This window comes from Oncorhynchus kisutch, linkage group LG20 (assembly GCF_002021735.2).
Source record: "Oncorhynchus kisutch isolate 150728-3 linkage group LG20, Okis_V2, whole genome shotgun sequence".
Classification (NCBI taxonomy): domain Eukaryota; kingdom Metazoa; phylum Chordata; class Actinopteri; order Salmoniformes; family Salmonidae; genus Oncorhynchus; species Oncorhynchus kisutch.
The window spans coordinates 36,872,340-36,897,070 of NC_034193.2; the positions used below are offsets into that span (position 1 = coordinate 36,872,340).

Genomic DNA, 24,731 nt, shown 5'->3' on the forward strand with positions numbered 1-24,731 from the left:
ATCCACATATTTTATTCCTTCATACATTTGTAAACACCAAAAGAGTAGGGACTAGAAAAAGGTAATTGGTTTTCCTGTGGATGTGATGTGAGACAACACCTGGGAAGAGAAGTTCCTGAGGAGACTCTGCAATGAAGGGATATAAATTCAGACATGGGTGAAAAAATGTATATTTCCGCTGTGCTTGATTGAGCTTGCCCTTTACAATGGATCCAATTGAAATGTCAGTAATTACATACTGGAATTTATATTTTAAAGTTAATGCAAACAATACATACATACATACACTGCTCTCTAAATGTTGTCTTATTTACATGTCAACTGATTTATTGATACATGAATAGATCAATGGCAAATAAATACAGTTTGAACAAAAATTCAAACCAGCGAGTTTGGGTACTAGCCCAACGCTCTTAACCGCTAGGATACCTGCCACATTCAGTTGGGTCTGCCAATTCTCCTGTTGATAAACTCATTGGTCAGATGTGACCACATGATGGCGATGGTGTATACCCAGAGAGAAGAGTCATGCCGGTATTCTTGCAGTCGCTCTCACTCACTTTCAACCTCTGCTCAGTGGTTAGTGAAGGTATCGCACACATGCATACGTGCAGATACACACACACACACACACACACACGCTGTAATGATGAGACCATACAGCAGTAGACTCAAATTGCACATACAAAACCCACCTTTTTACAAAAAAATTAAACTTCAGAACTGCAAGGCTAATAGGTAGGTGTCAGTTTTTGTTTTTTTAAGACAAAGGTGATATTAACGTCTGCAACAACTGACAGATCACTGATCGCAGGTCAGGATGCTTCTGTAGCGCACACAGGGCCGTGTTCATTAGGGCACGCAAGGAAAACTTTTAAAACTGTTTTGCAACGGAAAACGAGCATGTCAGTTTCAGTCCATTTTCTTCTGTTTGGTGCCTAATGAACAAGACCCAGTTACCAAGCAATGAGTGCCAGGACACAGAACAGCACCGCAGTCAACATATACCTGCAATGTGAAAATCACTACCGCAGTTTGCAAAAAAATTGAAAACTTCTATCTTATTCGAGTCAGTGCAGCTCAAGTTATTAATAGCCTTTTTACTCAACTAAGCCAAACCGGGCCGTGACTATTTGTACTGTACTGGTCTGGCGTGGTTACTCATCATCCTAGAATCGTGATGCAAAGGATCATGTGAAAAGAAAGTATCCAAATTAGCGCAGTGCGGTTTGAGTCGGCTCTCTATAGTGCGCATCAGGCAATAGCCGGACAATGTCACAACCTCCTGTAGAGGGACATCACGCACAGTCTTTTGTACCTTTTTTTTAATAACACTGAGAGATCCATCCGATGGAGACCACGACAACCTGTCTGACAGATAAGTACATATGGGTACACTTCTTTCATCACCCCAAAATTCACAACAATATTTTTTTTTGCATTCGGTTCACTTAATACATATTATTTTTCTCCATAGCTCATTTTTACACCGGCATTCTTCACATAATAAAGCCCAAAAATCAATGCAACAAGCAAAAACAGAAACTTGGCAAATAATGATGATTCCTTGCAGTGCAATGACATCACATTCAGGGTCTCTGTGTGTGTTGTGTGTCAACTTTGGATATTAAAAGTTTAAAGAAAGCAGACTATTCCAAGTTGGGTTCTTTCATCTCTCTCATCTACATCCCACCATCCCTTTTCCTTCCCTCTCTCCCACCATCCATCCCTCTTTCCCCATCTGTCCACAGCAGCAGCGGGTGATGGCAGGAAGCTTCTCTCATATTAGCTCAGATCCGACGGCTTGTTCAATTCTACGTTTACTCCCTTTTCTCCTGCACCTATAGGACGGAATAGAGAAGGAGGGTGAGAGGGAGAGTTACATTTTATTCATTTTTATTCAACCAGTTAAGAACAAATTCTTATTTCTTATGACTTCATATAAATTATTCTTTCTTCAAATCAAATCAAATTGTATTAGTCACATGCTCCCAATACAACAGGTTCACCTTACAGTCAAATGCTTACTTACAAGCCGCAAACCAACAATGCAGTTTAAAAAATATGAATAAGAATAAGAAATAGAAGGAACAAGTAATTAAAGAGCAGCAGTAAAATAACAATAGCGAGACTACATACAGAGTCAATGTGCAGGGTAATATGTACAGGTACAGTGCCTTGCAAAAGTATTCATCCCCCTTGGTGTTTTTCCTATTTTGTTGCATTACAACCTGTAATTTAAATATATTTTCATTTGCATTTCATGTATTGGACATACATAAAATAGTCAAAATTGGTGAAGTGAAATGAAAAAAAACAGTTGTTTAAAAGAAAACAGGAAAGTGGTGCATTGATTCACCCCCTTTGCTATGAAGCCCCTAAATAAGATCTGGTGCAACCAATTACCTTCAGACATCACATAATTAGTTAAATAAAGTCCACCTGTGTACAATCTAAGTGTAACATGATCTGTCCAATGATCTCAGTATATACAGTCGTGGCCAAAAGTTTTGAGAATGACACAAATATTAATTGTTCACTAAGTCTGCTGCCTCAGTTTGTATGATTGCAATTTGCATATACTCCAGAATGTTATGAAGAGTGATCAGATGAATTGAAATTAATTGCAAAGTCCCTCTTTGCCATGTAAATGAACTGAATCGCCAAAAAAACATTTCCACTGCATTTCTGCCCTGCCACAAAAGGACCAGCTGACATCATGTCAGTGAGTCTCTCATTAACACAGGTGTGAGTGATGACAAGGACAAGGCTGGAGATCACTCTGTAATGCTGATTGAGTTCGAATAACAGACTGGAAGCTTCAAAAGGAGGATGGTTCTTGGAATCATTGTTCTTCCTCTGTCAACCATGGTTGCCTGGAAGGAAATATGTGCCGTCATCATTGCGTTGCACAAAAAGGGCTTCACAGATATTGCTGCCAGTAAGATTGCACCTAACCATTTATCAGATCATCAAGAACTTCAAGGAGAGCGGTTCAAATGTTGCGAAGAAGGCTTCAGGGCGCCCAAGAAAGACCAGCAAGCGCCAGGACCTTCTCCTAAAGTTGATTCAGCTGCAGGATCGGAGGCACCACCAGTACAGAGCTTGCTCAGGAATGGCAGCAGGCAGGTGTGAGTGCATCTGCATGCACAGTGAGGCGAATACTTTTGGAGGATGACCTGCTGTCAAGAAGGGCAGCAAAAAAGAAGCCACTTCTCTCCAGGAAAAACATCAGGGACACACTGATATTCTGCAAAAGGTACAGGGATTGGACTGCTGAGGACTGGGGTAAAGTCATTTTCTCTGATTAATTTCCTTTCCGATTGTTTGGGGCATCCGGAAAAAAGCTTGTCTGGAGAAGACAAGGTGAGCGCCTCCATCAGTCGTGTCATGCCAACAGTAAAGCATCCTGAAACCATTCATGTGTGGGGTTGCTTCTCAGCCAAGGGAGTGGGCTCACTCACAATTTTGCCTAACAACACAGCCATGAATAAAGAATTGTACCAACACATCCTCCGAGAGCAACTTCTCCCAACCATCCAGGAACAGTTTGGTGACGAACAGTGCCTTTTCCAGCATGATGGAGCACCTTGTCATAAGGCAAAAGTGATAACTAAGTGGCTCAGGGAACAAAACATCAATATTTTGGGTCCATGGCCAGGAAACTCCCCAGACTCCCCAGGCGGGTGAACAAACATAAACCCACAAATTCTGACAAACTACAAGCATTGATTATGCAAGAATGGGCTGCCATTAGTCAGGATGCGGTCCAGAAGTTAATTGACATCATGCCAGGACGGATTGCAGACGGATTCTTGAAAAAGAAGGGTCAACACTGCAAATATTGACTCTGCGCTGGAGAGAGCACCTTGCCACAATAAAAGCCTTGGACACTTATGAAATGCTTGTAATTATACTTCAGTATTCCATAGTAACATCTGACAAAAATATCTAAAAACACTGAGGCAGCAGACTTTGTGAAAATTTATATTTGTGTCATTCTCAAAACCTTTAGCCACGACTGTACACCTGTTCTGAAAGGCCCCAGAGGCTTGCAACACCACTAAGCAAGGGGAACCAACAAACAAACGGCACCCTGAAGACCAAGGAGCTCTCCAAACAGGTCAGGGACAAAGTTGTGGAGAAGTACAGATCATTGTTGGGTTATAAAAAAAAGATCTGAATATTTGAACATCCCACCGAGCACCATTAAATCCATTATAAAAAAAATGGAAAGAATATGGCACCATAACAATCCTGCCAAGAGAGGGCCGCCCACCAAAACTCACGGACCAGGCAAGGAGGGCATTAATCAGAGGCAACAAAGAGACCAAAGATAACCCTGAAGGAACTGCAAAGCTCCACAGTGGAGATTGGAGCATCTGTCCATAGGACCACTTTAAGCAGTACACTTTTAAGCAGTACACACCAGAGCTGCGCTTTACGGAAGAGTGGCTAGAAAAAGTCATTGCTTAAAGAAAAAAATAGGCACACAAGTTTGGTGTTAGCCAAAACGCATGTGGGAGACTCTCCAAACATATGGAAGGAGGTAGTCTGGTCAGATGAGACTAAAATTGAGCATTTTGGGCATTAAGGAAAATGCTATGTCTAGCGCAAACCCATCACCTCTCATCACCCCGAGAACACCATCCCCACATTGAAGCATGGTGGTAGCAGCATCATGCTGTGGGATGTTCTTCATCGGCAGGGCCTGGGAAACTGGTCAGAATTGAAGGATGGTGCAAAATACAGGGAAATTATTGAGGGCAACCTGTTTCAGTCTTCCAGAGATTTGAGACAGGGACGGAGGTTCACCTTCCAGCAACATTTGAGTGGTTTAACTTCTTCGATATAGGGGGCGCTCTTTTAATTTTTGGATAAAAAGACGTTCCCGTTTTAAACAAGATATTTTGTCACGAAAAGATGCTCGACTATGCATATAATTGACAGCTTTGGAAAGAAAACACTGACGTTTCCAAAACTGCAAAGATATTATCTGTGAGTGCCACAGAACTGATGCTACAGGCGAAACCAAGATGAAATTTCAAACAGGAAATGGCCCAGATTTTGAAGGCGCTGTGTTCCAATGTCTCCTTATATGGCTGTGAATGCGCCAGGAATGAGCCTACACTTTCTGTCATTTCCCCAAGGTGTCTGCAGCATTGTGACGTATTTGTAGGCATATTATTGGAAGATTGACCATAAGAGACTACATTTACCAGGTGCCCGCTTGGTGTCCTCCGTCGAAATTATTGCGTAATCTCCAGCTGCGTGCATTTTTCCATTTGCTCCAGAGGAGAAACCCAACTGCCACGAATGATTTATCATCGAATAGATATGTGAAAAACATCTTGAGGATTGATTCTAAACAATCTTTGCCATGTTTCTGTCGATATTATGGAGTTAATTTGGAAAATAGTTTGGCGTTGTAATTTTTTCTTAGCCAAACGTGATGAACAAAACGGAGCGATTTCTCCTACACAAATAATATTTTAGGAAAAACTGAACATTTGCTATCTAACTGAGAGTCTCCTCATTGAAAACATCCGAAGTTCTTCAAAGGTAAATGATTTTATTTGAATGCTTTTCTTGTTTTTGTGAAAATGTTGCCTGCTGAATGCTAGGCTTAATGCTATGCTAGCTATCAATACTCTTACACAAATGCTTGTGTAGCTATGGTTGAAAAGCATATTTTGAAAATCTGAGATGACAGTGCTGTTAACAAAAGGCTAAGCTTGTGAGCCAATATATTTATTTTATTTCATTTGCGATTTTCATGAATAGTTAACGTTGCGTTATGGTAATGAGTTTGAGGCTATGATTACGCTTCCGGATATGGGATTGCTCGACGCAAGAAGTTAAGGGGAAACATTTACATGTCTTGGAATGGCCAAGTCAAAGCCCAGACCTCAATCCAATTGAGAATCTGTGGTATGATTTAAAGATTGGGGTACACCAGTGGAATAGATATGCACGCTCAAGTTTTCTGTTTTTTAAATCTTATTTCTTGTTTGTTTCATAATAAAGAATATTTTGCATCTTCAAAGTAGTAGGCATGTTGTGTAAATCAAATGATATCACCCCAAATAAATCTATTTTAATTCCAGCTTGTAAGGCAACAAAATAGGAAAAATGCCAAAGGGGGTGAATACTTTCGCAAGCCACTGTAGGTAGAGTTATTAAAGTGACTATGCATAGATAATAACAGAGTATCAGTGGCGTAAAAGAGGGGGTGGGGGGTTGGGCAATGCAAATAGTCAGGGTAGCCATTTGATTAGATGTTCAGGAGTCTTATGGGTTGGGGGTAGAAGCTGTTTAGAAGCCTCTAGGACCTAGACTTGGTGCACCGGTACCCCTTGCCGCCGTGAGGTAGCAAAGAGAACAGTCTATGACTAGGGTGGCTGGAGTCTTTGACAATTTAGGGCCTTCCTCTGACACCACCTGGTATAGAGGTCCTTGATGGTAGGAAGCTTGGCCCCAGTGATGTACTGGGCAGTATGCACTACCCTCTGTAGTGCCTTGTGGTCAGAGGCCGAGCAGTTGCCAGATCAGGAAGTGATGCTACCAGTGATGCTCTCGATGATGCAGCTGCAGAACCTTTTGAGGATCTGAGGACCCATGCCAAATCTTTTCAGTCTCCTGAGGGGGAATAGGTTTTGTCGTGCCCTCTTCATGACTGTCTTGGTGTGCTTGGACCATGTTAGTTTGTTAGTGATGTGGACACCAAGGAACTTGAAGCTCAATCTGCTCCACTACAGCTCCGTCGATGAGAACGGGGGCATGCTCAGTCCTCCTTTTCCTGTAGTCCACAATCACCTCCTTTGTCTTGATCACGTTGAGGGAGAGGTTGTTGTCCTGGCACCACACGGCCAGGTCTCTGACCTCCCTATAGGCTGTCTCGTCGTTGTCGGTGATCAAGCCTACCACTATTGTGTTATCAGCAAACTTAATGATGGTGTTGGAGTCGTGCCTGGCTGTGCAGTCATGAGTGAACAGGGAGCACAGGAGGGGGGGGGGGGGGGGGGCTGAGCACGCACCCGAGGGGCCCCTGTGTTGAGGATCAGCGTGGTGGATGTGTTGTTACCTACCCTTACCACCTGGGGGCAGCCTGTCAGGAAGTCCAGGATCCAGTTGCAGAGGGAGGTGTTTAGTCCAAGGTCCTTAACTTATTGATGAGCTTTGAGGGCACTATGGTGTTGAACGTTGAGCTGTAGTCAATGAATATCATTCTCACATAGGTGTTCCTTTTGTTCAGGTGGGAAAGGACAGTGTGGAGTGCAATAAAGATTGCATCATCTATGGATCTGTTAGGGTGGTATGCAAATTGGAGTGGGTCTAGGGTTTCTGGGATAATGGTGTTGATGTGAGCCATGGCCAGCCTTTCAAAGCTCCAGATGTGAGTGTTACGGGTCGGTAGTCATTTAGGCAGGTTACCTTAGTGTCCTTGGGAACAGAGACTATGGTGGTCTGCTTAAAACAGGTTGGTATTACAGACTCGGACAGGGAGAGGTTGAAAAAGTCAGTGAAGACACTTGCCAGTTGGTGAGTGCATGCTTGCAGTACACGTCCTGGTAATCCATCTGGCCTGTTTAAAGGTCTTACTCACATCGGCTGCAGAGAGAGTGATCACACGGTCATCCGGAACAGCTGATTCTCTCATGCATGTTTCAGTGTTATTTGCCTTGAAGCGAGCATAGAAATAGTTTAGCTCGTCTGGTAGGCTCGTGTGACTGAGCAGCTCTCGACAGTGCTTCCCTTTATAGTCTGTAATGGTTTGCAAGCCCTGCCACATTAGACGAGCATCAGAGCTGGTGTAGTACCATTCGATCTCAGTTCTGTATTGACGCTTTGCCTGTTTGATGGTTCGTCAGAGGGCATAGCGGAATTTCTTATAAGCTTCCGGGTTAGAGTCCCGCTCATTGAAAGCGGCAGTTCTAGCCTTTAGCTCAGTGCAGATGTTGCCTGTAATCCATGGCTTCGGGTTGCGGTATGTTATGGTGGTTGGGGTATGTACGGTCACTGTGGGGACGATGTCATCAATGCACTTATTAATGAAGCCAATGACTGATGGGGTGTAGTCCATCGGAAGAACATATGCCAGTCTGTTCTAGCAAAACAGTCCTGTAGCTTAGCATCTGCTTCCTCTAACCACTTTTTATTGACCGAGTCACTGTTGCTTCCTGCTTTAATTTTTGCTTGTAAGCAGGAATCAGGAGGATAGAATTATGGTCAGATTTGCCAAATGGAGGGAGAGGGAGAGCTTTGTACGCGTCTCTGTGTGTGGAGTAAAGGTGGTCTAGAGTTTTTTTCCCTCTGCTTGCACATTTAACATGCTGATAGAAATTTGCTATAATGCGTTTAAGATTTACTGTATTAAAGTCCCCGGCCACTAGCTATGAAAAATACAGATGAAAACTCTCTAGGTAGTTAGTATGGTCTACAGCTTATCACAACATACTCTACCTCAGGCGAGCAGGACCTTCCTTAGATATCGTGCACCAGCTGTTGTTTACAAATATGCATAAGCCGCCATCCCTTGTCTTACCAGACACCGCTGTTATATCCTCCCGATACAGCGTACTACCAGCCAGCTAGCTGTATGTTGATAATGTCGTCATTCAGCCACGACTCCGTGAAGCATAAGATATTACAGTTTTTAATATCCTGTTGGTAGTTTATTCTTCCTTGTAGGTCGTCAATTTTATTTTTGAATGACTGCATGGTAGCTAGTAGAACGGAAAGCAGTGGAGGTTTATTCTCAGAAGGCAGCCCAACCTCCTTCCTCTTTTTCTCCATCTTCTCTTCACGCAAATGACAGGGATTTGGGCCTGTTCCCAGGAAAGCAGTTTGTCCTTCACGTGGGCTCGTCGGACTTGTTAAAGGAAAAAGCTTCTGCCAGTTTGTGGTGAGTAATCACTGTTCTAATATCCAGAAGTTATTGAAATAGACTACATGGCCAAAAGTATGTGAACACCTGCTCATCGAACATCTAATTCCAAAATCATGGGCATTAATATGGAATTGGTCCCCAAGTAGCAGAAACATTATGTACAGAATACGTTTTAAAAATCAGTTACAAACAACACAAAAAAATGAACAAAAAATATGTTCTTATGAATGTGTTCTTATGATGATCACTTTGACCCTGTATTCATAAAGTGTCTTAGTCTCACATTGCTGATCTAGGATCAAGTGCTGATCTACGATCATTTTATCTTATTTATTATGATCCAAAAGGCAAAACCGATCGTAGATCAGCACTCTTACTTTGAGATGTTTTATGAATACGTGCCCAGGACTCCATCTTACTTGTTAGATATTTCTCCTTGGCCCGAGCTCGTTCATCGGCATCAAAATACCACACTGTTATGGCATACCTGGACAACGAGTGAGACAACGGAAACAGAGAGGTCAATTAACATACAATTATTCACATAATAGGTATACCTACTAACACCAACACTACCATTTGTCATGGTCCAACTTTTCTAACAGTTTTGAGAATTTTCCAATATATTAAAGCTGGATATTGTTGGTGGTGTTGCTTAATGTGGTAACACTTTACAATAATATCTGTTCATAGATCATGGCATGCATTAACCTAATGTAAACTATGTCACAATTCAGGCTTCAGCCAAGTTCTCAAAATGGCCTGTGACGGATGCTTTACTTAAATGACATTACAATATGCAACACAAAACAGGAGGTTTGGGATTGTGATGGAAGACAAGCAGAAAACCCTGGGTCCAAGGTCAGGAGTATTGACATTTTCTCTGGGGTCAAAAGGTCAGAGGTCAAGCTAAGAGATCACCCTACCTGGTGTAGTATGCCGGCTGCACCTCATGGGGGTTCCGCCGGTCCGACCAGAAGAAGAGCAGGCGGTCGAACTTGGGTTCGATGTCGACGAACTGCGCCTTGGCCTCTGGGAAAATCCTCAGGATTCCTCCGTGTTTCTATGTGACAATACAAGTCATGTGTGTCATCAATACATTATCCAAATAATGAATTCATTCATTCAGAAATTAAGTCCAAATTTTATAAAAATGTATTCTCCCATTTCGATTTGTCAAAGAACATAGAACCAATCCCCTCATAAAACAGCAAAATGTGTGAATAGAAAGAAAAATCACATCGAATAAGAAGCTTTAAAAACATCTACTGTTCTGGGCATCGAAACATAACTTTTTTCAAAATATCTTGCTGCAGCAAGGTACATTGTTAATATGACAAGCTTTCGCAAGTAAACCAAGCACCAAGTTTCATTAGTAATAGCAACTATCATCGAACAATAACTTTTGTAATAAATATTATTTGAAATAGACTACATGGCCAAAAGTATGTGAACACCTGCTCATCGAACATCTAATTCCAAAATCATGGGCATTAATATGGAATTGGTCCCCCCTTTGATGCTATAACAGCTTTCACTCTTCTGGGAAGGCTTTCCACCAGATGCTGGAACATTGCTGCAGGGACTTGGATCCATTCAGCCATAAGAGCATTAGTGAGGTCAGGCACTGATGTCGGGCGATTAAGCCTGGCTCGGCGTTCCAATTCATCCCAAAGGTGTTCGGAGGGGTTGAGGTCAGGGCTCTGTGCAGGCCAGTCAAGTTCTTCCACGCCGATCTCGACAAGCCATTTCTGTATGGACCTCACACAGGGGCATTGTCATGCTGAAACAGGAAAGGGAATTCCCCAAACTGTTGCCACATAGTTGGAAGCACAGAATCGTCTGGAATGTCATTGCATGCTGTAGTAATAAGATTTCCCTTCACTGGAACTAAGGGGCCTAGCCCAAACAATGAAAAACAGCACCAGACCATTATTCCTCCATCACAAAACTTTACAATTGGCACTATGCATTAGGGCATCTGCCAAACCCAGATTTGTCCTTGGACTGCCAGATGGTGAAGTGTGATTCATCACTCCAGAGAACGCGTTTCCACTGCTCCAGAGTTCAATGGTGGCGAGCTCTACACCACTCCAGCTGACACTTGGCATTGGTGATCTTAGGCTTGTGTGCGGCTGCTCAGCCATGGAAACCCATTCCATGAAGCTCCCGACAAACAGGTATTGTTCTGACATTGCTTCCAGAGGCAGTTTGGAACTCGGTAGTGAGCGTTGCAACCGAGGGCAGGCAATTTTTACACGCAACACGCTTCAGCACTCGGCTGTTCCATTCTGTGAGCTTGTGTGGCCTACCACTTCATGGCTGAGCCTATGTTGCTCCTAGACTTTTCCACTTCACAATAACAGCACTTACAGTTGACCGGGGTAGCTCTAGCAAGGCAGAAATTTTACAAACTGACTTGTTGGAAAGGTGGCATCCTATGACGGTGCCACGTTGAAAGTCACTGAGCTCTTCAGTACGGGCAATTCTACTGCCAATGTCGGTCTATGGAAATTGCATGGCTGTGTGCTCAATTTTATACACCTGTTAACAACATTGTGGCTTAAATAGCTGGATCCACTAATTTGAAGGGGTGTCCACATACTTCTGCCAATGTAGTGTATGACGTGACCCTGACTGCATAAAAAAAGTGATGTGAGGTTTGGGAGCCAAACAGGGCTGTATTTTGGTTCAAACCATTTGTACCAGATTCACCTTCAGTTGAAGCTAAATGAGGAAGTATGTGTGTTTGTTGCTATTTACTTCATGCAGATAAGTGTGGTTTGGTGTACACACATGACAAGGAAAACAAACAAGAGGAGCAATCACGTCCACCTCTTCCCAAATGCCACATACAAAGCTGTTACCATGTGAAGTGTTTCCTGGGAGTTTGGTTAGTGTGAGTTAAGAGGAAAATTAGTTACACCAAGATAACAAACACAATAACACACACGCCAAAATACACATTATAAACTGGGTGGTTCGAGCCCTTAATACTGATTGGCTGACAGCCGTGGTATATCAGACCGTATACCAGGCATGACAAAACATTTATTTTGACTGCTCTAATTACATTGGTAACCAGTTTATAATAGCTATAAGGAACCTCTTGGCTTTGTGATATATGGCCAATATACCACGGCTAAGGGCTGTGTCCAGGCACTCTGCATTGCGTTGTACATAAGAACAGCCCTTGGCTGCGGTATATCGGCCATATATCACACCTCCTCGTAACACACACATCCCAACACATGATCCTGACACAGACATAGAAATAAATGCATGCAAACACACATAGGTACACACAGCAGCACATGCATCCCTACACACACACACACCCCTTGAAACACGCAGGATAGGAATGTTAAGGGTGCGAAAATGTTAAAAGGAGAATGGCTTTTTCATATGGGGGGCTACCTTGTTGCAAAAACATGACTCATAACTGCAGGTTTGCGTGAACTTCTTGGGGGCCGGTGTGTGACAGGTATGTGTGAGGGGTGTGTCCATGGGTGGGGTGTGTTTGCATGTGACTACTAGGGGGCCGATGTGTGTGTGCAGTGTGTAAAGAAGACATGAGAGCGGGGTCTGTTGACCTTCAAACATGCATGTTTCACCCAAGCTTCTCCGGAGGATCAAGTTATCCGTTCACCTCCTAAATGAGGCTGGGGAATGATGAAGAACTGGTGGGTATGAGAGAGTACTAACTTGTTCTTAACCCTACATCATAAGTATAAAATAACTTAAAGGGAACGTATTGCTCTATGGAGTGATTTTAGTGGCAACAGAAATTTAATCTGATCTCAATCATTTTGAAATGATTCAACATGATTAAATTCAGAATCAATTTCTGTTGGCTCTAATATCACTCCATAGTGCCATGTGGATACACTTGCAGTCCCAAAGCATGACAGCATTGAATCCAAGATTGCGTAGCAGTGGGATGTTTTGATTTTTCTTGTCCCGTGTATATATAGTTTCTTTCTTCGTATGTATTTTTAATCTAATTTTTCCATCTACGGACTGAACATACTCTCCTGCAACCCGCCTCACCCAATGCCGTATGGATCTGCTATTTTTTATACTTTAGAACCGTAACCCCCTTCAAGCTAGCCAGCTACTAGCTAGTAGTCAGAAAGCCACTGCTAGTTAGCCATCACCGTTAACAAGGGACATCTGCCAGCTTCAGCCCGGTCAACTCCTGCCAGCCTGCACAACGCGATATCAACCCAGAGCATATCGGACTGCTTTTCTCCACCATATCTCCGGATTCCTACCGCAAGCTCTGAACCTTTACTCTGGATCATTGCAGTTAGCTAGCTGCTATCCGAGTGGCTTCTCCTGGCTAACGTCTCTGTCACGAAGCAAGCACCAGTTAGCCTGGAGCTAGCCTCGAATCTAGGCCCGTCTCCCGGCTAGCCGAATAGATCTATCAAGAATTCCTGGGATTCAATTACCTCTTTGGCCAATTGGCCTGGACCCTTTGCTGCCGACACGGAGCCCCGCCAATCCATCACGACTGATCTGCCGACGTAACCGCGCAAGGGGGTTTCAACGCTTCCCCGTTGCGACATCCCCCTGAGGCCCATCTGCTAGCCCCGGTCTGCTATCTGTCTGAATCTCTGTGCCGACAGCTCGCCTAGCTACTCACTGGACCCTATGATTACTTGGCTACACATGCCTCTCCCTAATGTCAATATGTCTTGTCCATTGCTGTTTTGGTTAGTAATTGTTGTCTTATTTCACTGTAGAGCCTGCAGCCCTGCTCAATATGCCTTAGCTAGCCCTGTTGTTCCACCCCCACACATGCGGTGACAGCACTTGGCTTAAATAGTGCTTCTAGAGACATAACCTCTCTCATCGTCACTCAATGCCTAGGCTTACCTCCACTGTACTCACATCCTACCATACCCTTGTCTGTACATCGGCTGATAAATTGTCAAGTACTTACCTTCCCAAAGAGCCATGGACCTCCGACTGAGAGGCAAGAAGGACGACCAAAAGCCTCTTGCGAGCCTGCCGACATGCTGGCTACTCTCCTCCGGGAAATTCAGGATGGTCACAGAGGTCTTTCTCTGAAAATGTATAAGAAATCGGCTGAACTCCATTCTTCCATTGACGACCTGAAATCCTCCATGAATGATCTCCTTTTGAGAACGACTGAGGCAGAGTTGCGCATTAGCACAGTTGAAGATACCATCGCTAGACATGACCAGGTCTTGATACAACTGCAAAAGGACAATGCCTACCTCAAAAACAAGGTAGATCAGATAGAGAACCAGAGTAGACGTAGTAATATCCGTGTGGTGGGATTGAAAGAGGACAGCGAGGGCCGTGACCCGGTCCATTTCTTCACTCAATGGATCCCGGAGGTCCTAGGCATAATCAACTTCACCAAGCCGCTGGAAATCGAACGCGCCAACAGAACATCAGCGCCGAAACCCCAGCCAGATGAGCCCCCACGAGCCGTCCTGATCTGGTTCCTCCGTTTCCAAGACAGAGAGAAGATACTGCAACTCGCAAGAGCCAAAGGGGACATCACCATCGATGGAAAGAGGGTCAGCCTTTTCCCAGATATGAGCGCGGATCTCGCCAGACGTCGCAAGCAGTTCAGACCTGCCGCCAAAGCACTGAAGGAGAAGAACATCACCGGCTACCTCATCCACCCTGCGCAGATGAAATTTCAGTACAAAGGCCAAAGCCATCTCTTCAACACACCGGGAGAAGTGCACACTTTTCTCAAAGAACTGAGCAACGTCTGAGCCAGGACGGTCTCTCTGGGGGATAAAATGTAGTTAGTTTGTTTTCTCTTATCCGGATTGAACTGCTGGTATCTCCCGGTCACTATAATTGATTTGTACATTTTCAACTGACCGTATCTTCCCGGGGTGAGTTCTATTACATTTACAGGAGAGTATATTTTGGTTTAGTCCATATCTACTGGGCGAAGCAATAAGTGGGCTTAGGCCCACTGCTTTCCCCCTCATTTATGTTAATCTTTCGAAAAGAGACTCAAGCATCCCTTACCGTGGGCAGTAAATATACAGCCATAAATATCTATTCACAACATTTGTTTTCAATTTAGAGAGCTCGCAGGTTTTAGTTTACGCCAAGGTTTAGCTAGTAAGAGCAAGATGGCAAGCGAGCAGCAACGTATCTCTACAAGTGTATTCATGTTTGATTGTTGGGATTGTTGTTTTAGTCTGACAATCAGGGTGGTGGGATTTTTATTATTATTTTTCTTCCTTTTTTCTATGTTTATTGTTTCCTTCCTAAAGAGACACACAGGTCACTTTTGTGCTCAAACCAAAGTTGAAACATTTCCTAATTATCTGCATATGATAGATTTATATTCAGTTACATATTTGAAACCCAACCTATGCTTAATCCACTAAAATATGTCACATTCAACGTAAAAGGTCTTAACAGCCCGATTAAAAGGAAAAGAGTCTATACATACCTTAAGAAATTAAAGGCTGACATTGTGTTTTTACAAGAAACACATCTTATAGGCAGTGAACACAAGAAATTGAAGAGGGAATGGGCAGGACAAGTTTTTGCATCCTCTTTTAACTCCAAAGCAAGAGGAACTGCAATTTTGATAAGTAGACACATCCCCTTCTGCGTCAACAACACCATCTCTGATCCCTCTGGCAGGTTTGTTTTGGTGCAGGGCCATATGTTTTCAGAGTCTTGGACCCTATTGAATATTTATGCTCTTAACTTCGATGACCATATGTTTATTCAGAATGTCTTCCTTCAGGTTGCTCAAGCACCACCAGGATGGCTACTGGTTGGAGGAGATTTTAATGTTTTGCTTAGATACAGTTCTTGATAGGTCTTCTGATAAACCCTCACTTCTTACCAAAGCCGGCAAGCTCACCATGTCATTCATGAAAGATCTCAATTTACTAGACATCTGGAGACAGTTGCACCCACAGGATAGGGACTACTCTTTTTATTCACACCCACACAAGACACACACACACATAGATAACTTTTTACTTTCGACACAACTGTTTCATAGAGTGTTAGATGTCGAGTATCTCCCCAGATTGCTTAGTGACCATTCTCCTCTGGTATTATCAATCTCCATTCCTACCAAGGTAAATGGAGCATATAGATGGAGACTAAATTCTACACTCCTAAAGCAACCTGAATTTTGTGCATTCATCAAAGAGCAGATCAATATTTTTAGAGAAGAGTCCTTCTCTCAAGCAGTGATTACTGTAATCCACAAGAAAGGGAAAAACCCGCTAAAGTGCGCCTCCTATAGACCAATCTCTCTCCTTAACACAGATTGTAAACTGGTCACCAAGATGCTATCTAAGACACTGGAGTCATGTCTTCCCCTGTTGGTCAACCCAGATCAGACTGGCTTCATAATTAATAGATTGTCCTCCAATAATCTCAGAAGGTTCTTTGATATAATTCACCTTGCTAACAAAAACAAAATACCTAGTGTCGCAGTCTCCCTCGACGCTGAAAAGGCCTTTGATAGGGTTGAATGGCCATACCTCTTTCGCTTCTTGGAAAAGTTCGGTTCAGGTACCGTGTTTGTAAATTTGATAAAATCACTCTACAAATCTCCTAAAGCTAGGATTGCTACCAATGGGATTACTTCCTCCTCTTTCCCTCTTTATAGGGGGAACAGACAAGGTTGCCCAATTAGCCCCCACCTCTTTGACCTCGCCATCGAACCGTTGGCTGAGGCTATTAGAACGTGCCCTGACATACATGGCTTTGAGGTGGGCCCCCATACCCATAAATTATCACTCTTTGCCGACGACCTTATCTTATTTCTAACAAACCCAGAACACTCCCTCTCTCACTTGCAGATCCTACTACAGTGTTATAGTTCTTTCTCTGGATATAAGGTCAATTTTGATAAAAGCCAAATCTTACCGTTGTCCGTCTTTGACCATCATACCATCAAGCACAAGTTTCCTTTTAGATGGTCGCCTATGGGCTTCACATATTTGGGCATAATGGTGGATGGTAATCTGAACAACCTCTATAAACTCAATCTGGCAAGTTTGTTGCAAAAGGTGGAGGTTGACCTTTGTAAATGGATGGACTTACCTCTCACTCTACTGGGTAGAATCAATGTAATTAAAATGAATGTCCTGCCCAGATTTCTATATCTGTTTCAATCTCTCCCTATCCCTGTTCCCGCAGCATTTTTTTCCTCTCTCGACAAGCTGACCAGACGGTTTATCTGGCACGGCAAAACCCCTAGGGTTGGCCTGGATAAACTGGCCCTTGATTACAGTCATGGGGGCTTAAACCTCCCCAATTTTAGAATGTACTACTGGGCTGCACAGTCTAGGTTTCTGGCTCAGGTTTGACAATGGTCCTGGCTCAGGTTTCTGGCTCAGGTTTGACAATGGTCCCTCTCCCTCATGGTTGAACATTGAAAAGCTTGAGGTAAATGATGACACTGGGGCAGATTTGTTTTACAAATGGGACAGAAAATCCATAAAAACCATCACAGACAACCCTTTAATCATACATTCTGTCCTGGCATGGTGCAAACTGCATGAGCTGTTCGGACGAGGGGGATTCCTTTCCCCTAAAACCCCTTTATGGAACAATAGATTGATCCCTATGTTTTTCCAGAATAGTAACTTTAGACCATGGTCTGATAAGGGGATCACTCTTCTGGAACATTGTTACGAAGAGGGAGTTCTTATGTCTTTTGATCAGCTGAAACAGAAATACCACTTGCCTAACAGGGACTTCTTTAGCTACCTACAAATACGAAACTTTATTAGGGTGACTCTCAAGGGACAATGGAACCTACCTAAGATGTCACCTATTGAACAACTCTGCCACGCAGACCAACCACTGTTCAAGACCATTTCCCGTGTATACGATGCTCTTATGTCAGGACTAACACTGCCTGGGCTAGATAAACCCCGACTTAGATGGGAAAAAGATCTGGGTATTGATCTTGATGAGGATCTATGGAGTGACCTATGCAGGGATGGTGTTACATCCACATTGAACTCCAGATACAGACTGATCCAGTTTAATTTCCTCCATCAGCTCTATATCACCCCATCTAGACTGCACAAGTTCAACCCAGATATCTCCTCCCTATGTTTTAGATGTGGCTCAGATGAAGGAACATTCCTCCATTCCACTTGGCAGTGTTCAAAACTACACAGTTTCTGGCAGGGGGTATGCGATACCATATCCTCAATTCACGGGGTTGCATTCCCTTTAGACCCGGAGGTCTGTCTACTGGGTAACTTTACTAACACCAATCTTAGGCAAAGCCATACTATAAAGCTAACAGAAATATTGCTAGCGATTGCCAAGAAATGTATTGCCTTGAAATGGAAATTGGATTCCTCCCTGCCAGTTGCAATGTGGCTATCGGAAGTTAATAGTTGTATCCCTTTGGAGAAAATCACTTACTGCTTGAGGAATAAGTTAAAGACATTTTACAGAATTTGGCAACCTTTTATTGACTATATGGAGAATCTCCCCCACATCTCATTGATTGAATCTATATATAATCCTCACATAATGTTTCACACGTAATGTATAATATGTAGCCTACGGCAGGTGATCCAATCTCGTTATCATTATTTTTTCTTATTGTATGTTTGTTTATATAATTATAATAATAATTTATTTTTGTTACGCTCGTCTGTTACTGTCACTTTGTCCTATCGTTGTCTAATATCTTTTCACTTTTGTTTTGACTGTTCTTAATTATATATATATATTTTTTAAATCCACCTTTCCAGAAACAAGTCTCTCACCGTTGACACTTGTTATAGACCCTCTTCAGCCCCCAGCTGTGCCCTGGACACCATATGTGAATTGATTGCCCCCCATCTATCTTCAGAGTTCGTACTGTTAGGCGACCTAAACTGGGATATGCTTAACGCCCCGGCCGTCCTACAATCTAGGCTAGATTCCCTTAATCTCACACAAATTATTAATGGAACACACCAGGTACAACCCAAAATCCGTAACCATGGACACCCTTTTAGATATCATCCTGACCAACTTGCTCTCTAAATACACTTCTGCTGTCTTCAACCAGGATCTCAGCGATCACTGCCTCATTTCCTGCATGTGTATTGGATCCGCGGTCAAACGACCAACCCTCATCACTGTCAAACGCTCCCTAAAACACTTCAGCGAGCAGGCCTTTCTATATCCTGGAAGGATATTGACCTCATCCTGTTAGTAGAGGATGCCTGGTTGCTCTTCAAAAGTGCTTTCCTCTCCATCTTAAATAAGCATGCCCCATTAAAAAAAGTGTACAACTAAGAACAGATATAACCCTTGGTTCACCCCAAACTTGACTGGGCTTGACCAGCACAAAAATATCCTGTGGCATTCTGCATTAGCATCGAATAGCCCCCACGATATGCAACTCTTCAGGGAAGTCAGGAACCAATATACTCAGTAAGTTAGGAAAGCTAAGGCTAGCTTTTTCCAACAGAAATTTGCCTCCGGCAGCACTAATTCCAAAAGGTTTTGGGACACTGTAAAGTCCATGGAGAATAAGAGCACCCCTACCCAGCTGCCCACTGCACTGAGGATAGGAAACCACAGATAAATCTACGATAATCGATCATTTCAATAAGCAGTTTACCACGGCTGGCCATGCTTTCCACCTGGCTACCCCTACCCCGGCCAACACCTCAGCACCCCCTGCAGCAAACTTGTCCAACCCCCCCCCCCCCATTTCTCCTTCACCCAAATCCAAACAGCTGATGTTCTGAAAGAGCTGCAAAATCTGGATCCCTACAAATCAGCTGGCCTAGACAATCTGAACCCTCTGTTTCTAAAATTATCCGCCGAAAAAGCTGCAACCCCTATTACTAGCCTATTCGTCTGAGATCCCCAAAGATTGGAAAGCTGCCGCGGTCATCCCCCTCTTCACCTTAGACCCAAACTGTTATAAACCTATATCCATCTGCCCTGCCTTTCTAAAATCTTTGAAAGCAAAGTTAATAAACAGATCACCATCCATTTCGAATCCCACTGTACCTTCTCCACTATGCAATCTGGTTTCCGAGCAAGTAAAACTAAGTGCATGCTCTTCAATCGATTGCTACCTGCACCCTCCCGCCCGACTAGCATCACTACTCTGGACGATTCTGACCTAGAATATATGGACAACTACAAATGCCTATGTGTCTGGTTAGACTGCAAACTCTCCTTCCAGACTCACATTAAGCATATCCAATCCAAATTAAATCTAGAATCGGCTTCCTATTTCTATAACAAAGCCTTCACTCATGCCGCCAAACAATCCCTCGTAAAAGGGGATGTTTTATCTCCCTCTCTAACTTTAAGCATAAGCTGTCAGAGCAGCTTACCGATCACTGTACCTGTACACAGCTAATCTGTAAATAGCACACCTGACTACCTCATCCCCATATTATTACTTACCCTCTTGCTGTTTTGCACCCCAGTATCTCTACTTGCACAACATCATCTGCACATCTATCACTTCAGTGTTAATGCTAAATTGTAATTATTTTCGTCTCTATGGCCTATTTATTGCCTACCTCCCTACTCTTCTACATTTGCACACACTGTACATAGATTCTTTCTATTTTTATTTTCTTTTGTGTTATTGACTATACGTTTGTTTATGTGTAACTCTGTGTTCTCAACTGGCCTACCTGGTTAAATAAAGGTGAAATAAATAAATACAATTAAAAAAGGGCAAATGATACCTCATGCTTACATGATTGAAAATCAGTACCTTTAGCACTTTTAGTTTACTCTATGTGATAATAGATTGGCTAACCAAATACTCTCTCTATTCATTGTTTAGGTATTTGTAAATCAGTGGTCTGTACTCTCTTGGTACCTTAACTTGTGTCCTCTTGGCTGTTTTCCTTCATAGTAAGCCCAACTATGCCTCCAATTTTGTTACCCACTGTCAGCTTATAAAGTTAACTGAACATGTGGAAGTACCGTAACTTATTTTTTATTTGTACGAGGTAACAATCGGTCTACAACATGGTTTCTACTCTTTGAGGGTGTTTTCACATAGTCCTCTTTAAAGTGAACTCTTGGATAAGCTAAATAACTCAGTTATCTTTGTATTCACACTGCTCCTGCCTTTAAAATGAGAACTCAACTACTTTGCCAGTTCACGTCACCTATTCTGTGATCTGAGTCCTCTTTGCATTGAAATTGATATGTTTCGAAAGGAACCAATAACTTTTTCTAACATTCACTCAATGCACTCAGGGTTTTTACGAAGCGCAAGACAAGCCATTCCATCAGTTATCGGACAGCCTACATACATATTGGAAGCTAATAGATTGCATTTAGTTAAAAGATTAGACAATCAATTTTATCAGAAGATACTATTAACATGTGCCTTCAGAAAGTATTCACACTCCTTGACATTTTCCACATTTTGTTGTGTTACAAAGTGGGATTAAATTGTGGGATTTAATTGTCATTTTGTGTCAAAGGACCTACACAAAATATTAGAGCTGAGTGTCGTTCTGGGTAAGTCTCTAAGAGGTTTCCACACCTAGATTGTGCAACATTTGCCCATTATTCTTTTCAAAATTCTTAAAGCTCTGTCAAATTGGTTGTTGATCATTGCTAGAAAACTATTTGTAGGTATTGCCATAGATTTTCAAGCAGATTTAAGTCAAAACTGTAACTCGGCCACTCAGGAACATTCCCTGTTTTCGTAAGCAACTCCAGTGTCGATTTGGCCTTGTGTTTTAGGTTATTGTCCTGCTGAAAGGTGTATACATCTTCCAGTGTCTGGGGGAAAGCAGACTGAACCAGGATTTTGCCTGCGCTTAGCTCCATTCCGTTTGTTTTTTATTCTGAAAAACTCCTCAATCTTTAACGATTACAAGCATACCCATAACATGATGCAGCCACCACTATGCTCAAAAATATGGAGAGTGGTACTCAGTAACGTGTTGTATTGGATTTTTGATTCAGGACAAAAAGTTTGTTGCAAACAGGATGCTTAAAAACATGTATTCTGTACAGCTTGTCTTCTTTTCACTCTGTCAATTAGGTTAGTATTGTGGAGTAACTACAATGTTGTTGATCTATCCTCAGTTTTCTCCTATCATAGACATTAAACTCTGTAACTGTTTTAGTCACCATTGGCCTCATGGTGAATGGTTTCATGGTTTCCTTCCTCTCCTGCAACTGAGTTAGGAAGTCTGTATATTTTATAGTGACTGAGTGTATTGATACACCATCCAAAGTGTAATTAATAACTTCACCATGCTCAAAGGGATATTTTTACCCATCTACCTATAGGTGCCCTTCATTGCAAGGCATTGGAAAACCTTCCTGGCCTTTATGGTTGAATCTGTGTTTGAAATTCACTAATCGACTGAACGGACGTTACAGATAATTGTATGTGTGGGGTATAGAGATTAGGTATTCATTCAAAAATGTTAAACACTGGGGTTGAATACTTATAGACTCACATGTTAACTTTTCATTTTTTATACATTTGCAAAGATTTTGACAAAACATAATTCCACTTTGAAAAATCTAAATGTAAAACATTTTTAATTCAGGCTGTAACAACAAAATGTGGAAAAAGTCAAGGGGTGTGAATACTCTCTGAAGGCACTGTAAATATTATAAGTAACAAAATAAATAGCAAAAGAATAACTGCAGATTAAATCATGCTTTCATTCAAAATTGTACAACCAAATGTAGGCTACTGCTCCCTTAAGAGCTAGAATTGATTTTGGACCCTATGTTGTGATTCTCACCAAATATGATGTTGAATAAACAGCTTATGAAGCTCTCTTAGCCTATAGATCACATATTGCAAACAAATAATCTTAACTAAAACAACCACACATATTTTGGTTCTCTGTGCATCCTTGACATTAGCTAATCAATATAAAAAACAGCACTTTTTTTTGCCAACCTGCACCATCTCTCTCTTGTGGCACCAATGTGAGGGCTTATGTCAGGGGAAACTGTGTTGCATTAGCCTAGTGTGGTGCGGGAATAATGACAAGCGAACCTGAGGAGCTCACGTTGCCCTAAAAAAAAGGGAACCGGACCCCCGTAATTCAAGCAACCTCTCGAGATCACGTGGGCTATGGAAAGCTGTTTTAACATGTATTCATTGAAAATCTTTTTTTTATTTTTAAATATATCAATAACTCCCAATAGGATTCAATGGAGAAACTGGTGTTTGTGAGTTCGATTCCCCCAGCAGACAAACTTTTTTCCTCCATGAAAATACTATCCACTGCTGCTCCTCAATAGCGCCAGAAGAGTTGTGCTTAGGCTTACATAATGTGAATATTACTGTAGCAACAGGGTTAGGGTCACGGCTTCCTGCGCATCTTTGCTGCAACACTCCTAACTTGGAGAAATACACGTGCAACCATGTTGCTGTGTCTTCCTGTTGGGAGCAGAGAATGTATGTAGCAGCATGCAAATGTGATCCTGCCCACATGAAGGCATTATCATAGAATTATTGATATCAAAAAATGATTTATTGATATCAAAAATAATTGACAAATTATACAAATAATAAAACATTTCATATGAATAATAAAAATAAAAAAAATTGATATTTCATTTTTTATTTATAAAAAGCAATTTACTAATATAAGAAATTCAATTATTGCTATAACATTTTTATGTATTTCCATATGGGGGCTCATTTGAGGGGTCTGAGTTCCTTTAGAGTGTTCACACTGCACCAAAAAAATCAAGGGAACCGCACTGAGTTCACAAAAATTGTCTGAAAGGGACCAAGTGTGAGTATCTGCATGGTGTAAATGGCACTAAACACACATACTTTCTAATTCGTCCTGCAGTTTGTTTTATAAAGTCTCTTTATTCATAACTGAAGGCACATCTGGGCTTACCCAGGCCTCCTTTTAGAAACTTGATCTGTTAATAATCCTATATTGTAGATGAGTATTTCTTAAAACCTGTTTGTGGAGACCCAAAGGGCTGGACATTTTTGCTTTGGCCTAGCACTACACATGTCATTCCACTAATCAACTCATCCTCTAACCTTTGATTAGTGGATTTGTGTAGTGCTAGGGCAAAAACTCAAATGTGCACCTCTTTGGGTCCCAAGGACCAGGATTAACACTGCTGTAGATGGCACAGACCAAGTCATGGTGTAATCTAACATCCTACTATGTGCTCTGAAATAAACTGAACAAAAATATAATTGCAACAAGTGTTGGTCCCATGTTTCATGAGCAGAAACAAAATATCCCAGACATTTTCCATATGCACAAAAAGCTTATTTCTCTTACATTTTGGCACACATTTGCTTACATCGCTGTTATTTGCCAAGATAATCCACCAACCTGACATGTGTGGCATATTAAGAAGCTGATTAAACAGCATGATCAGGTGTACCTTGTGCTGGGGACAATAAAAGTCCACTCTAAAATGTGTTGTGTTGTTGTTTTAGAGAATTTGGCAGCACATCCAACCGACCTCAGAACCGCAGACCACGTGTAACCACGCCAGCCCAGGACCCCACATCCGGCTTCATCACTTGCGGGATCGTCTGAGACCAGCCGATGAAACTGTGGATTTGCACAACCGAAGAATTTCTGTCAGAAACCATCTCAATGAAGCTTATCTTTGTGCTTGTCGTCCTCACCAAGGTCTTGCAGTTCGGAAGTCGTAACCGACTTCATGGATGACTACCGGGCAGATGGCAGACAGTGTGTATGGTGTCGTGTGGGCGAGCGGTTTGCAGGCATAAGATCGGGACAACGAAAACAATTGCATTTTATTGATTGCAATTTGAATGCACAGAGATACCGTGACAAGATCCTGAGTCCCATTGTCGTGCCATTCATCCACCGGCATCACC

At 42.3% G+C, this 24,731-nt stretch overlaps 1 protein-coding gene across 1 annotated transcript in view; it reads right to left on the reverse strand.

The window, feature by feature from the left end:
• Positions 1–1,308: 1,308 nt before the first annotated feature.
• LOC109875489 (egl nine homolog 1-like) overlaps positions 1,309–24,731 on the reverse strand; it is a 43,820-nt gene continuing 20,397 nt past the window's right edge. Inside the window, exons 3-5 of the mRNA XM_020467818.2 lie at positions 9,817–9,953; positions 9,310–9,377; positions 1,309–1,841 (exon numbers count right to left, since the gene is read on the reverse strand). Coding sequence (XP_020323407.1) covers positions 1,786–1,841; positions 9,310–9,377; positions 9,817–9,953 — 261 coding nt within the window. The 3' untranslated portion in view covers positions 1,309–1,785. The remainder of the gene's footprint in view (positions 1,842–9,309; positions 9,378–9,816; positions 9,954–24,731) is intronic.